General features: G+C 38.5%; 1 protein-coding gene across 1 annotated transcript in view; it reads right to left on the minus strand.

Moving 5' to 3' along the window:
• Positions 1–15102, minus strand: part of LOC311280196 (cadherin-23-like) — a gene marked incomplete at both ends in the record, with an annotated part of 138512 nt that overhangs the window by 44079 nt on the left and 79331 nt on the right. Inside the window, 2 exons of the mRNA XM_084392170.1 lie at positions 1385–1513; positions 1614–1808. Of these exons, the coding sequence (XP_084248296.1) occupies positions 1385–1513; positions 1614–1808 (324 nt within the window). The remainder of the gene's footprint in view (positions 1–1384; positions 1514–1613; positions 1809–15102) is intronic.

Consider the following 15102-nt stretch of genomic DNA (forward strand, 5'->3'; position numbering starts at 1 on the left):
AAAATCCATCATGTCCACTTGGAACTTGATGCTGACTGCCACATTTAGACAGGACAACTGGTCTAAAGTCATCACTGTCTTCTTACTCCTGACCTTCCTGAGACGACTGATAGATCCGTGTCACAATGCTTCACTTCTGACACGCTCATCAGTTAAAATGCAAGCAAATGGACACCAGAGCGAGATAAATGGAAGGAGAGAGAAAATATGGCCATAAAAGAAAGAGAAATAGGTAAACAGCAGAAACTATCTATCTATTTGAAATTAAAGTTTAAAGACTTAAACTGTTTTTGCATCATTTCATTCTTAGAAGTGACTTCTGCTTCGGTTTCTGCAAACTTTAGTGCTTTAAATTAAAATTTAAAAAGATAAAATTTAGAAATAAAACTGCTTTGGTTTCATTTGTGTTTTGTGCAGAAAAATGATTGTAACTGGCTATATTTTGTCTAAAATATGAGTTACTTATTATTACATTACTTTTTATTGAACTGCTGTTCAGTATAAAATCGATACAGCATTTCAGTTAGTGCAAATCTCCTGTGGAAATATATGATTTTTGGTTTATGATCTGTTATAAACCAGAGCTATTTTACTCTGATTCCACTTTTAATTCTACACAGACAGAAGCACACACACACACACATCCTCAGAGCCTGCGTACGAGTAAAATGAGACAGGAATGAACGGCCGGTGGTGAATCTCAGGCTGAATGACCTTTCGTGACCCTCATGCTGAGCCAGTCACATCATAAACCTATCGCTATAATTACAAGAATATTCCAGCGAGAGTTCACAGGTGTAAATGCTGCTTCTCCAATAATTATTGTCTAATTACTCAACACACACATCCTATCACTCTTTGTCAGCCAAATTGCCTCTCTCTCTTTCTGTCTGTCTCTCTCATTCTCTGGAGCATTTTATGTTTACACAAACCTTTACTTTACTTTTTTCCTTTACCCATTTTTTTTTATGGGTTCTATCTAAATATTACCTGGCTGTGACTCAAAACCTAGCAAAATTCCATCCTATCTAACATGTTTATGAGGCCCAAATATGCTGTCAACATAGGCAGCTCACTAGGTTTTGTGCCAATCCATCTGGATCAATCTCACAAAAAAAATTATCCAGGACATGTCCAGGTTTGCAATTAAGAAACATGGAAATTACAAACACATTAAAGTTATTAGAGAATTTGAGAGAGACCTTTTCTTAATTGTCATGAAAATAGATAAATAAAATGGTAATTGTAAATAAACAAATAAATAAAAAATGAAATGTAAGTATAATATAAAAATATTAATGAAATATATTTTTGTGGGGCGGGGTCAAATTTTATAACACCCACTTAAACACTACTGAATTAAGTAGAAAGTAAGATTACTGACTGGTGGTGCGTCCTCCATTATATTAGTGCTGTAGGGGAGGTTGGTGAAGATGGGGTCCATATCTTGGATATCAGTGATGGAAATTGCCAAATTAGACAGACTAGAGAGCGGACGGCGTTTATCCTGGTCCTGTTACAACAAAACAAATACACGTTTTATTTAGCTTTGGAATTGACAGAGTTCCACACAATCATTTGACAATGTAAAACTCTACTGTGTGTTTTCTAACCGTGGCATTAACAGTGAGCTGATAGCTGGTTGTCGTCTCGTAGTCCAGCGCTCTCGTCACAGTAACGATTCCTCTGGCCCCATCAATGGAGAAGAACGGAGAGGGTGGCTGGAAGGAGAACAGCACACTACCACCCACGCCTTGATCCGGGTCCGTCGCATTCACCATTAACACTGACGTTCCCACTGGAGTGTTCTATGTACACACACACAGAGAGAGAGACAACAATGATACATGTTAATAAAACCATTTGCATGATGAGCATTATTTAATACTGTGTTTAAGCATATTTCAGATGATGAGTGACAGCTCTTGTCTCGGTCATTTCACCTGTCAGTAAGTGACACACGTCTGAGATGATCAGACCCCTGCTGTCACTGAGACATGATGCAGTCCGTCAGCACACGAGAGAGAACACACTAAAATGCTAGAGGAGCATTTTCACACGCTCCCTAAGTTTTAACCCAATATTTATACATTATCTTTAGGGACGGGGTCAAAATGGGTGAAATGGATAAAAACTAGTCCAGGTCAAATTTTACTCTAAAACAAGTCAGTCTGAAAATTCTACTTTACAAAAATAATGTAGTGAAAATTATTTTATTTATTTATTATTATTTATAAAAATACATACCCATATCATGTCCCTCTTTATATATATATATATATATATATAGTAATAAAAGCCATACAAAATAAATACTACTATGATATATAAACATTTTACAGCTCAAATAATAATAAAAAAATTAACAAATTAGAATTAAGTAATTAGAATCTATTTTGATTTATTATTATTTTTATTATATTTTAGCAGAATTGAGAATTTTGTGGGAAATGTGCAAAAAATAGTAATTGTCCAGAAATAGGATACATTTTCTTTATGCAAAATATAATTTCTTTTTTCTTTCTTTTGATTTTGGGGTCAAATTTGACCCCGACATATTCTTGACAGATTTCATTACATTTGCTCATAAATACACTGTTCAAAAGTTTAGGGTCAGTCAATTATTATTATTATTATTATTATTATTATTTTTAGTAATTAATACTTTTATTCAGCAAGGATACGTTCAATTGATCAAAAGTGACAGTAAATGCATCTATAATGTGACAGAAGATATATAGCAGCACAGATGCTTTCAACATTGATATAAGAAATGTTTCTTGAACACCAAATCAGCATATTAGAATGATTTCTGAAGGATCATGTGACACTGAAAACTGTTTTTGATCAAAGAAATGCAGCCTTGGTGAGCATTAGAGACTTCCTTCAAAACATTTAAAAAAAAACGTACAGACCCTAAACATTAACATAAATGGTAGTCTACAAATCGTCTGCTCACCATCTATACATACAGTATATATTTACATATCTACACTAGACAGTTGCAAGGCTGCATCCGAAATCGTATACTTCCCTACTATATAGTAGGTGAAAAACAGTAGGCTATGTGTCTAAATTCACAGTACTCATAAAACAGCAGGCAAAAAGTTTCCAGCTGACCTACTTCTTCTGGCGAGATTCTGAAGTGTGCATACGATGTTTACTTTCCCATGAGGCCACAGGAGAGGATTTATGAATGGCAGTGAAGCGACGCAACTGATGCTGGCATGGCAGATGTAATACATCCAGATTACATTCATAATACACACATTTATACTATATAGAACATACTTTTTTTAGCGGTCATGAAGTAATTATTACTAATTAAAATATGTACCTACTCAAGAGAGAATGTGCTTTCGGACGCAGCCCAAGTCTATATGGAAAAGGAAATGCAACTTCAAGAACTCTTGTAGAGAGTCACAGCTGACTATGAATAGCCAGCTACATTATTTATGCGTATATATGCCATTTACATATAAAGCCGTGTCACAGCATTACTCCCAGAATCCCTCAGCCAAAGAAAGAGAACAAAAGAGAGAGAAAGAGACTTCCCATTCCAAAACAGTAAACCAGATCCTTCCTGAGAGAGAGAAGTTGTACTTCAGCAAGCACTCACTCTTTATCTCTTTCAATAAAACAGGAGATATCCATCCTTTGAAAAGAAAGGATTAGAAAAGATTCAGATAAACTATTGGAGAAAAAGAAAGCATGAGAGGTATAAAGGACAAAGATAAAAGAGAGAGAAAAGAGGATTAGAAAAAAAGGGAATCATAAGAAGGAATGAAGATAGATGTGGACAGTGAATTCTTGCCTCGACCTGATAACGTCCTCTCACACTCTCACGGCACAGCAACCCTCAGATCCTCCACGCTAAAGTTCATGCACCTCAAAAACAATCCCCTTCAGGTCAACAGAGGAAACTGGACCACTTATTTTATTGTTCAAATCAATAATTGCAATCATGTGTATGTAAATACAGACTTTGAGTTAGTGATATTTTCACCTATTGAGTGGACAACATTTCCAGGTGTTGATCTGAGAAATAAATTTGTATTCAAATATAACATTTGAGGTTAGAAGAAAAGCCTAGCAAGAATATAAAATAAGAAGAATGAAGGAAGAAAAGAATGCACGAGTGGGAGAGAGAGGCATATCTAATAGTATTAAGAACCTCAAATACAGCAGGGACTCCCCAGCCTCTTTCAACTGCAGTATGTTAGAGAAGATTATTCCCAAACCAGGAAGACAGAAAAAGGGAAATGGGAGGAGAGAAAGAGGATACTTATTATTAGCTTTCTGGCTCTTATATTGTGGCACAAGTAAAATCAGTTTACACAAAAACACCATAGGAAAAAGAGTGACATCAAGTTCATAGTTTGGCGCGGTCTGGTTTAACACTTGTTTCTATTGAACCTCTGTGCATTTGCGTTCATCTTACGGAAACGGGTCCATATATTGTGTGTTGTATTAATTTTGTGCTTTTATGCGGAGCAGAGTGAATGACACTTGGATTTACTATATGTGCATTGTGTAACCGGTCCTACTCAACTCGCTCCGAACGGGATTCGAACTGGGTCTCCGGCATGGGAGGCGGGCGCGCTAACAAGGATGCTAAAGACCGCAGCACCTAGCGCCTCTTGAGGCCAGGGGAGTGAGGTTTACACACACAGCTCTTACTTGCCTACATGCGTCACACTCACCCCCCTAAACCTCAGTCCCAGCCGGGTCACGGCACCAAATGTAACCGGTCCTACTCGACCCACTCCGAGCAGGATTCGAACTGGGTCTCCGGCATGGGAGGCGGGCGCGCTAACAAGGATGCTAAAGACTGCAGCACCTAGAGCCTCTTGAGGCCAGGGGAGTGAGGTTTACACACACAGCTCTTACTTGCCTACATGCGTCACACTCACCCCCCTAAACCTCAGTCCCAGCCGGGTCACGGCACCAAATGTAACCGGTCCTACTCGACCCACTCCGAGCAGGATTCGAACCGGGGTCTCCGGCATGGGAGGCGGGCGTGCTAACAAGGAAGCTAAAGACCCAACAGCTAGCGTCAGTTGCTAGAGCGCCTCTTGAGATCAGTGGAGTGAGGTTTACACGCACAGCTCTCACTGGCCGATGTCCATTACAGTCACACGAAGGAGGCTTTCTGCTGCTTGCAAATGGACTCTTTTGAGGAGAAAGCAGATAGTGAACTATTCATTTGCCGTTCTGACTGCACGCTCACTCTCTCTCGTATCCAAGGTAAATCCTCACTTCTGTCATCCCTTACATGTTTTTTGTTGAACTAATGATTTCATCATCAGTTAAAATGCATGCGCAGGTTACTTTACTTCCTGAACAAGTCGGCACCCGAGTCCGAGTTGCTTTCACATTGACATGAATCGAGCCACAGTCCGAGTGCAACCGAACTCAGACCACCTCCTACGAGTAGTCTCGGGTTTGGTACCTCGGTGCGCTCCCGGGTCCATATGACAGCTTTCACTTTCATTGAACCGTGCCCTGTTTCAAACTAAACTGCCAGTGTGAAAGCACCCTCAGAGTGACAAGTAGAGCAAGATTCAGAGTGAAAAATGGAAGTGAGATTTAGTGAGAGAAGTGAAGTGAGATTCAGAGTGAGACAAAAGTCCTATTCAGACGAGACATGTTTTCTAAACAGAGTTTGAGTTACAATTCTTATCATCCAACATCTGTGATTTCATGACTATGTAAATGTGAATTTTACTACACATCGCACACTGAATCTCACTTCAAATGTACATTTAGGCATTTGGCAGATGCTTTTATCTAAATCGAACTCATGACTTTGGTGTTAGTGCCATGTTTACAAAGTATGCCAGTGAAACACAATTTCGGTAGCCCTTTATTTTACAGTCCTGTTCCCTATGTGCATACTATGTACTTATTATAATAATTGCAATAACTGGGTAATAACTACAAACTAACACTGAACCTACCTCTAAACCTAACCTTAACCCATGTAGTTACCTTATATTGCCCAGTACTTTCTTAGTGAGTACACTTAAGTGCACGTACTGTAAAAAATAAAAATAATAATAATAATAATAATTTTCTCTAACGTCCTTCAGGAAAACTAGTCTCGTCCAAATAGGGCTAATGTCACTGAAGCATTCCTGTAGCTCAAACAGTAGAGCATTGCACTAACACCAAGGTCATGGGTTCGATTCCCAGGGAATGCATGAAGTAATCAAATGTATGTCTTGAACGCAATTCATGTCGCTTTAGATAAAAGCATCTGGCAAATGCATTAATGTAAATTAGAAGCGAGAATCAGAGTGAGATGTGGAGTAAACCACTAAAGATCACTGTGCAAATACACACTCTGTTCAACAGAGCTCTATAATTACTATTGTCATATTTCTAAATGATCACAAGCCCATTTATCAGCTCATTAACCCATTTGAAGTCTTCCTAGTGACTCTCAGAGGAGACAAATTATCTATGAATGTTTAGGATCATAGGGATTCCCCCATCATCTTCGTACTCGTACATCATACTCGATTTTATCATTATCATCAAGAGCTCGGTAGCAAATCAGCATAAATGATATCCTCTACAGAGAAAAGACTATTCTTTTCTGAAAATTTTAAATTCATGTACAACTGTATCTGATAATGTCTGTCAATATGACAAAGACATTTTGTCAAACTTAGATTTTTTTAAATGCCACATAAGAATGAACTTAAGTTTTACAATTTTCATCCTTAGTAATTTCTTCAAGTTAGATTTGTTGAAAGGCAGCCATTCACATAATGTAATTTGCATAATCTAAAATGTTCATCTATATGATTATATAATAAATCAGTAAATTCATACAGGTTTGGAACAACTTGAGGGTGAGTAAATTATGATAAAAAATATATATTTTTGGGTGAATTAACCCTTTAAAGCTGCATTCAGTAACTTCGGGATTTCTTCGCTGTATTCTCGCTTTTTGCTCGCAGGTTTCTCTCTAGAGCTCCCCCCACAGCTTCGGAATAGATATTTGACAACACTGTTGTAAAAACTCGTTGGCTATTCTCAGACACCAGAGGCTAGTAGATCGACGACATCAAAGCAGATGGGATATTCTTTAAAACGTCTTCTTCATTCGGGTTCGAACAGTGTGAGGGAGCGCAATAATGACGGCATTTTAGCAGATTTCTTTTGGCCGTAAAGCAATTGTTTACATCGCGAGACCTGATATCACGCGAGACTTCCTGACGCGGCGGCCGGCCGCCCCAAAGTTGCAAGTGCGTATTTTCCGCTCACGGGCACCAGGGGGGTGCGAAACGACCACCATTCAACCCGAAATAAGTAATGTAACCATTCCAATGACTCCGAAGCTGTTCAGTTAGGTTCGGAATTTTACACTTAAAGCCCTGTTTTCAGATCGTTTCTGATGAAATAAAACGGTTAAGATTGAAATTTGGACAAATGCTGCTGGTCCGAGAATTTTCGGTTTCTGTGGTAGCACCCCCCCACCTCCACAATGGTTGCATAGGTGCACTGGAACAATCCTTCCTAAAACGCATTAAACTTTCATTTACAAAGACGTGAAACTCACCGAGTGGTCAGGGGTGTTCACTGATATGCTCACACAAAAATCGCTGCAAAAGATGCTTTCCAACAGGTGTTTTACCATTCGTTGTAAAACTGTGGACCTATTTTTCCAAACGCCTCACACCCGTACATTCTTCCGTTGAGAGCTTGAATAATAGACACTCCAGCCCAGTTGGTGGCGATAATGCACCATATGCACCACATAAGACTACAGAAAGAATACAAACAACCCCATTTCCGTTTCCGGCGGCGGAGTAATACCGTACCTCACAGCACATCCAATACAAGTCAATGGAGTTAGACAAAAACTACGATAAAACCTGTTGGAAAGCATCTTTTGCAGCGATTTTTGTGTGAGCATATCAGTGAACACCCCTGACCACTCGGTGAGTTTCACGTCTTTGTAAACGAAAGTTTAATGCGTTTTAGGAAGGATTGTTCCAGTGCACCTATGCAGCCATTGTGGAGGTGGGGGGGTGCTACCACAGAAACTGAAAATTCTCGGGCCAGCAGCATTTGTCCAAATTTCAATCTTAACCGTTCTATTTCATCAGAAACGATCTGAAAACAGGGCTTTAAGTGTAAAATACCGAACTTGTCCTTTAAGTGAATTTAAAAAATATATATAATGAATATGTAATGTAGTGCACATTAACAGTAAGTAGTTGTTTTTACTGTATTTTTGAAGAAAAAAAATGCAGCCTTGGTAAGAATAAGACAATTCTTCCAAAACATTTCAAAATCTTACCAACCCCAAACTTTTGAACGGTAGTATATATATATATATATATATATATATATATATATATATATATATATATATATATATAAGTAAATTATAATGATGAATACAACTGCATAGATGCTTTTATAAATGATTCTCAGCTTTGTATATCATACATGTAAATCACATAAATATTTAAGAAAACAAATTAAATTTAACATCTGTAAAATCAAAGACATCACACTCTCAATAACTGGATGTAGTTTAGGATCACAATCAGACAGTATGATGAAGGCAAATTCATCACTCATTTTGTGTGAAATTGTGTTTTCACAGTCAAGCTTTCAGCATCTGCTGCTAAACGGAACGCATGCGGTTTGAAGTTTGAACAGGCAGCAGATGTCCTGTCGCTCTGCACCAATCACAGATGACAGTATTTGCATATTCCGGTTTTTACTTCACAACTATCAAAAGGAAAATGAATAAACGTTTGGTGAAATAATCAGATTAATCTACTCGGTCTGTCTTAAACCTTATCATTCTCACAATAATCAGGGAGCATCTCCTTTTCTATCAACTGTGCATTATTAGAAATCAAATATCTAAAGCACCCTTCCCACAATTATTTCATGTGCATTAGAATGTCTGTATAAACACATCTTGTATATACAGTATAGTATATGGCACTTATAGCTTCCTTTCCAACCATTTTTGCCCCACAAGCAGAAAAGTGAAACCTCTGCACTCTGAAGGGGTTTAGGATAAGTATAAGTACAAATATTGCTCAAAACATAATGCAGATGTCAGTTAAATATACAAAATCCACACCATTCCAGTTTATGGGCTAAATCCAGTGGCCCTCAGAGGTCTGTATCACTTATACAGTGGCCGGTTCACTGACCATTAGCTTGTGCATGAAACAGTCTCCATAGGGATAATAACCCTGACACCACAGAGAGACAAAAGCAAATTAACTCAACGAGCTCTCACCATGCTACATCTCTAACTCACTAACATCCACACTGACAGCGATTAAATCACTGGAGGTTGACAAGACTCGGTCAAGGAGGTCTATAATACCTAGACAGAATAGCTGTACTGTACTGTACTGTACTGTACGTTTGCATTCTCATCTGCCATGTCTGCTCATAGGAGCCATTATCTGAGCCATAAATGCCATGTGACTAATCAATCTATAGAAAATGAATTGTTGCTTGAAAATAATGTATTTGTCAAATTGTTGTAAATGTTCAAGGCTCTTTTCAAAGTTACATTCTTTGTAATCTTTTAATGCCGCAAGGCCAATTTTGTGTTCAGAAAACATTGGTAAAAAATAATAATAATAATAATAATTTGTTTCTTGAAAAAATGTATTTGTCAAATTGTCATAATCAGGTTCTTTTAAAAGCTCCTTTTCAAAGTTAAAAGGAACTTTTAAAAGTTCCTTAGTGATCTTTCAATTTTGAAAGATAATAAAGTTTTTTATCCTTAAACATGCTCAACTGTATCACATGACCTTCACTGCCTGCACTGCCATTGGCCACAGCAAATCACCGGCCCTGACTTGAAATAAAAGACGTCAGATCGCTTTGTCTCTGAAAATCGTTTTATGCTTGAACATCTCTTAACAATCCAGCACTTTAACAAGTTAATCATACTCTCTTGTCTGACGACTTTCTGTTAAACACTAAAAAATACAGGTATTATTTAACATTTTATACAACAGAAAAGCAGCTCTCAGCGTGTCCTGCCGTAAGCTCTTTCATGCCAATAGCTTTGTCAAGGGAAGGGGGCTGATTAAAGTTACACATATGAAAAGCTGGCCTTTTCAGCGTTAAGCGCGTGCGGGGGAGTGAATACAGAAAGTTCAAGTTTAGCCAGGTTGAGCAGGAGTGAATGGCAGCTTGCGTACTGAAGGCTTTCATTGATTGGGAGGGTTAATAGAGACATTGTGTGATAGACGAGGTGAGGAGCAGGTCCACGGCGCGTATGTTCTCAAAGTTAGGCTGGCTCCAGTCGTAAGGGCTAATTTACAGTACTAGCGTGGCGCGGCGGCAGGATCACGCAGTGCGCTAGCCTAAAGCCGTAAAACCCCTGCAGGGTACAAGCAGAGCTGGCCGAACAATACAGCACTGATTACAGATACGGACCCGAACGCCCACTCCAGCCCAGATACAGGCCTCATGATTATACCTCTTTCCCTACGCTTTTCTCCTTCTTTCTTTTTCACACTTTAAAAATGTCACGTTCCTCAATGACTTTCACTATTTTGCTAATTCTCTATTTCTCCATCTCGCTAACTTCTGCTGCCATCCATCCCACATGATACATAATTATTTAGGAAACATATTCGCTTATTATATCCATACCATTCCGTGCATTATTGTTTTACAAGCAAACAGCTAAAATACAGATTATAATGGAAAATTATCAGAGAAAAATACACTTTTCACATAACACTGGCTCAGTTACACGCTTTTGTTTTCATCACTATTTCTAATGTCTGACAGAGCTTTCAAAAACGCTAAAATCTGTTCATCGGAAAATATTTATGTACAGTCACAATTATCTTGTGTTACAATTTATCTGGGTAGAAGCTAAACTGATATGTGTGTAATGGTGTGTGTGACACTTTAGTATGGCATTAACATTCATTTATTTTTACAGCTGAGGCAATGATGTCATATACCAGTGAGCCAAAATCAATGTGATCACACATTAAAATGTGTTCAACCTGTTTGATGCCAAGGGCCCCCAAATATGAATTTTTGTCAATTATAAATGTAGCTTTATATTATCATGTAACAAGACTTTTATACTACATGTGCGAGACAATTGATTTATTAAAACAACATGCTATTATTTACTTTTATTTTGTTCAATAAGCTGGTATAAAAAATAAAAAAAATAAAAACAGTAATATTGTTTAAAGGGATACTCCACTTTTTTTGGAAATAGGCTCATTTTACAACTCCCCCAGAGTTAAACAGTTGAGTTTTACTGTTTTCGAATCCATTCAGCCGATCTCCGGGTCTGGCGGTACCACTATTAGCATAGCTTAGCATAGATCATTGAATCGGACAGGACCATTAGCATCTCTCTCAAAAAAATGACCAAAGAGTTTCGATATTTTTCCTATTTAAAACTTGACTCTTCTGTAGTTACATCGTGTACTAAGACCGACAGAAAATGTAAAGTTGCGATTTTCTAGGTTGATATGGCTAGGAACTATACCATGTCAATATATTTAATGTCAATTATTCCTGTAATGGCAAAGCTGAATTCTCCAGTCTTCAGTTTGCAGAAAATAGATTTTTTATTTAAATTTCTTACTGTCAAAAAACAAACAAAATAATTGATCAGGTAAAAACAAATGGAGAATGTTACTAGTGTTACTTACATTCCCAAAAAGAAACTGAAATAAAGGACTATTTTCTTGCTGAAGTTGGCAACCCCATCACTCTTTAACTAGTGCTGCAGTTTCACCACAAACATTCACTGCAGTTAAAGAGAACTGACGGAGAGACAGACAGCAGTTTGCCCTTCAAAGAACCTGAGGAGGGTTGGGAAAACACATTCTACCAAATTATGCAAATTATAATGCAACTATATGTTTTAATTTGACGCCTACATCAGGAAATTATGTGATTACATTATACTTTGTTCACAATCGGCTCACTTTGTGTTAAAATAACACAATGAAATGAACACCTATCAGATGCTGTGGAATTTCATCCTGACGGCAACAACTATAAGTTAACAAATGACGATGATATACAGTAAGACCATTTTTATGCATCCTATAGTACTCACAGCAAACACGCACAGATTCATCCCCCTCTATTTCTCCCTGAAAAATGGAATCATTTACCGAACTCCATACTTGTATTTCTCATCAGTATCTTTCTTACGTCCTGCGCTCCACCGTCATCCATCAGAGAGAGATACCTCATATATCAGTGCTGAAATGAGCTAATCAATTATTTAACACCTTATCCAACCTGAACACAAGCACAACGCCCTTCAGACCAACAGTACAGTCACGTGTGTATGTGTGTGTGTGCGTACGTGCGTGCGTGTGTGTGTGTGAGAGAATGTGTGTGTGTGTGTGTGTGTGTGTGTGTGTGTACAGGTTTGGCTATACTTGCAAGAGTCGCATGTCCTCAATTATGTAGTGAAATATTATGAAAACCGACTAGTGAGGACATTTTACTGGTCAAAACATGTTTTTATTTCAAATGTATTATTTTACACGTTTCAGTCATTGATTCTTTCTTTGTTTTAAAAAGTGGGTAGTACCGGAGTATGTGTGTGTGTGTATTTTTTTTTTTTCTCATTAAAACCAAAGATGTTCATCAGTGGTTGTATATCAAGAACAGGGCATGTTTGTTTGCATTGGTTTGTGATTTCACCAGAACAAATGGGAGTCTCCATAATAGTGTAAAAGCTAAATTGAAGCCCTCGTCTGTGTGTAGACTGTGCATTGAGCCCCAAGACGAGGAAAAAAAAACCTCTTATAAACCTCAGATCGCCTCTTATTTAACACAAAAAAACTCAATACTCTGCTAGTCAACCTCAGATGCTTACATTGTAATCAGGCAAAAAGTGTTGGGGACATATCCCACCTGTCCCACCTGCAAATTATGCCAATGCATTCTGTGATGGGTAGTTTTAGGGGTAGTGGTTGGGTTAGGTCAGGGGTGTCAAACTCAGTTCCTGGAGGGCCACTGTCCTGCAGAGTTTAGCTCCAACCAGCTCCAAAAACACCTGCCTGGAAGTTTCTAGTAATCCCGAAGACCTTGATTAGCTGGATCAGGTGTGTTTAATTAGGGTTGGAGCTAAACTCTGCAGGGTTGTGGCCCTCCAGGAACTGAGTTTGACACCCCTGGGTTAGGTGATGGAAAACATCCTTAACCTGATATATTAACCTGTGTGTGTGTGTGTGTGTGTGTGTGTGTGTGTGTGTGTGTGTGTGTGTGTGTGCGCGCATGGTTCAGGTATACCATACGTTATTGTGACAAAATGTCCTCACAAAGATGGCAATACCTGAAATCTTTGAAATGTTTTGGTCCCCATGAGGAAAACAGCTTATAAATCATACTAAGTGATGTTTTTTGAAAATGTAAAAATGCAGAATGTTTTCTGTGATGGTTTAGGGGTAGGGTAAGTGAAAGGGGATAGAATATACAGTTTGTACAGTATAAAAACATTATGTCTATGGAATGTCCCCTCAAAACATCAAATCCAATGTGTGTTTGTGTTTGTGTGTGTGTGTGTGTCTCTCAGGTGAACCCTATTTTATGTCCCCACAAAGATGGCAAAATCCAAAATCCTTGTGACATATACACCCATACATTAATAGATCTTGACTAGGTTAAATATAACTGTAAATAAAAAAAATAAAAAAACATCCTGTTAATTATAATAACATTTTATTCTATAATAATATAATTAATAAATAATTAATACATGCTGAACAAAAAAAAGATTAACGATCATATCCCTGACTAACTGTCAACTGTCCAGTGCAGTGTCAGATCGATTACAGTGAGTGACACTCATTTATATCACCTGGAAAATAAAGAGTCTTACTCTACATCAGGATGCTCTTCATTGATTTCTATTCAGGGTTCAATACCTTCATTCTCTAGAGTAGACCCTTATTAACAAATGTCTTCTTTTGATATCATACGTATCTCAGATGTACTGACGCGCACCTGCTGACCTGCACACCTGCTGACCTGCGACTGCATTGGCAAACACAAGAACAATCATATCATTAAGTTTCACTGACGACACTACAGTTATGGGGATCATCAACAACAATCGATGTCCTGTGTGTGGACAACAATCTCTTAACATCAGCAAAACAAGAGAGTTGATTGTGGACTGAAAGCAGCTCGCCCTCCTCCACATCACTGGTTAGGGCCGGTTCACACAGTAGGGTAGTGGTTTCGAGACGCGTCTTTTAAAAGTTGAACTTATGTTTTACTTTAAAAGATGCAAGAAGCGAGCGCAGCGGTCAAACACATCCATCTAGCGCGTTTACATCCCAAAAGAATGGAAAAGTAGAGCAGTGGCATGGGATAACACGTTCTTCACGTGGACCTTAAAGGGATACTTCACCTCTGGAAAGATTAATGTGTATTTAAAATGGGTCATTTATGTAGAAGAAATGTGAAATTATTTTTGAATTTGGAGCTTTCTAGACTGAGAAAAGCCAGAAAATGTATTTTTGGCTTATGTGGATGAAAGACAACAACTCCCAGAATGCACTTGCTTCGCTGCCCTAGGAGGCCACTCCCACGCCACGCCTACCGGTAAGAGAGCGCAGCAGTTAAACAACAAGGCAAGGCTACTAGTGAGTCTCCGTGACAAGTCAGTCTGCCCCGGATTTCGAGATCGCCCAAAATGTCTGGGATTCGGCTTTTGCGTTCAAACGATCACTTGTTTAGCGTTCATGTAAACACTACATTCAGATTCACCAATCGAAATTAATTCAGTTAGATTGAAACAAAAGGTGTGCATGTAAACAATGAATGGCGACTGCAGAAAGCAAAAGCCGAATCCCGGACATTTTGGACGATCTCGACGGCCGGACATGTCCGGGAAAAAGGGGATGGTAACCCCCTACTACTCAGCTTTCTCCACAGAACAAGAGCCTGCTAGCTTAGCTTCTAAAGAAAGACGGCTGACAATGTGTACATTCTGTGAGTGAGATCACACCCTCTATGGGCGGGTTGAAAACATGCGGGACAGCCCCTACTACTGGCTGTAGTCTTTAGCCTCTGGCCAAAAAATCCTCAGATGAC

The sequence above is a fragment of the Rutilus rutilus genome, assembly GCF_951802725.1.
Source record: "Rutilus rutilus genome assembly, chromosome: 20".
In the NCBI taxonomy this organism is placed as follows: Eukaryota; Metazoa; Chordata; class Actinopteri; order Cypriniformes; family Leuciscidae; genus Rutilus; species Rutilus rutilus.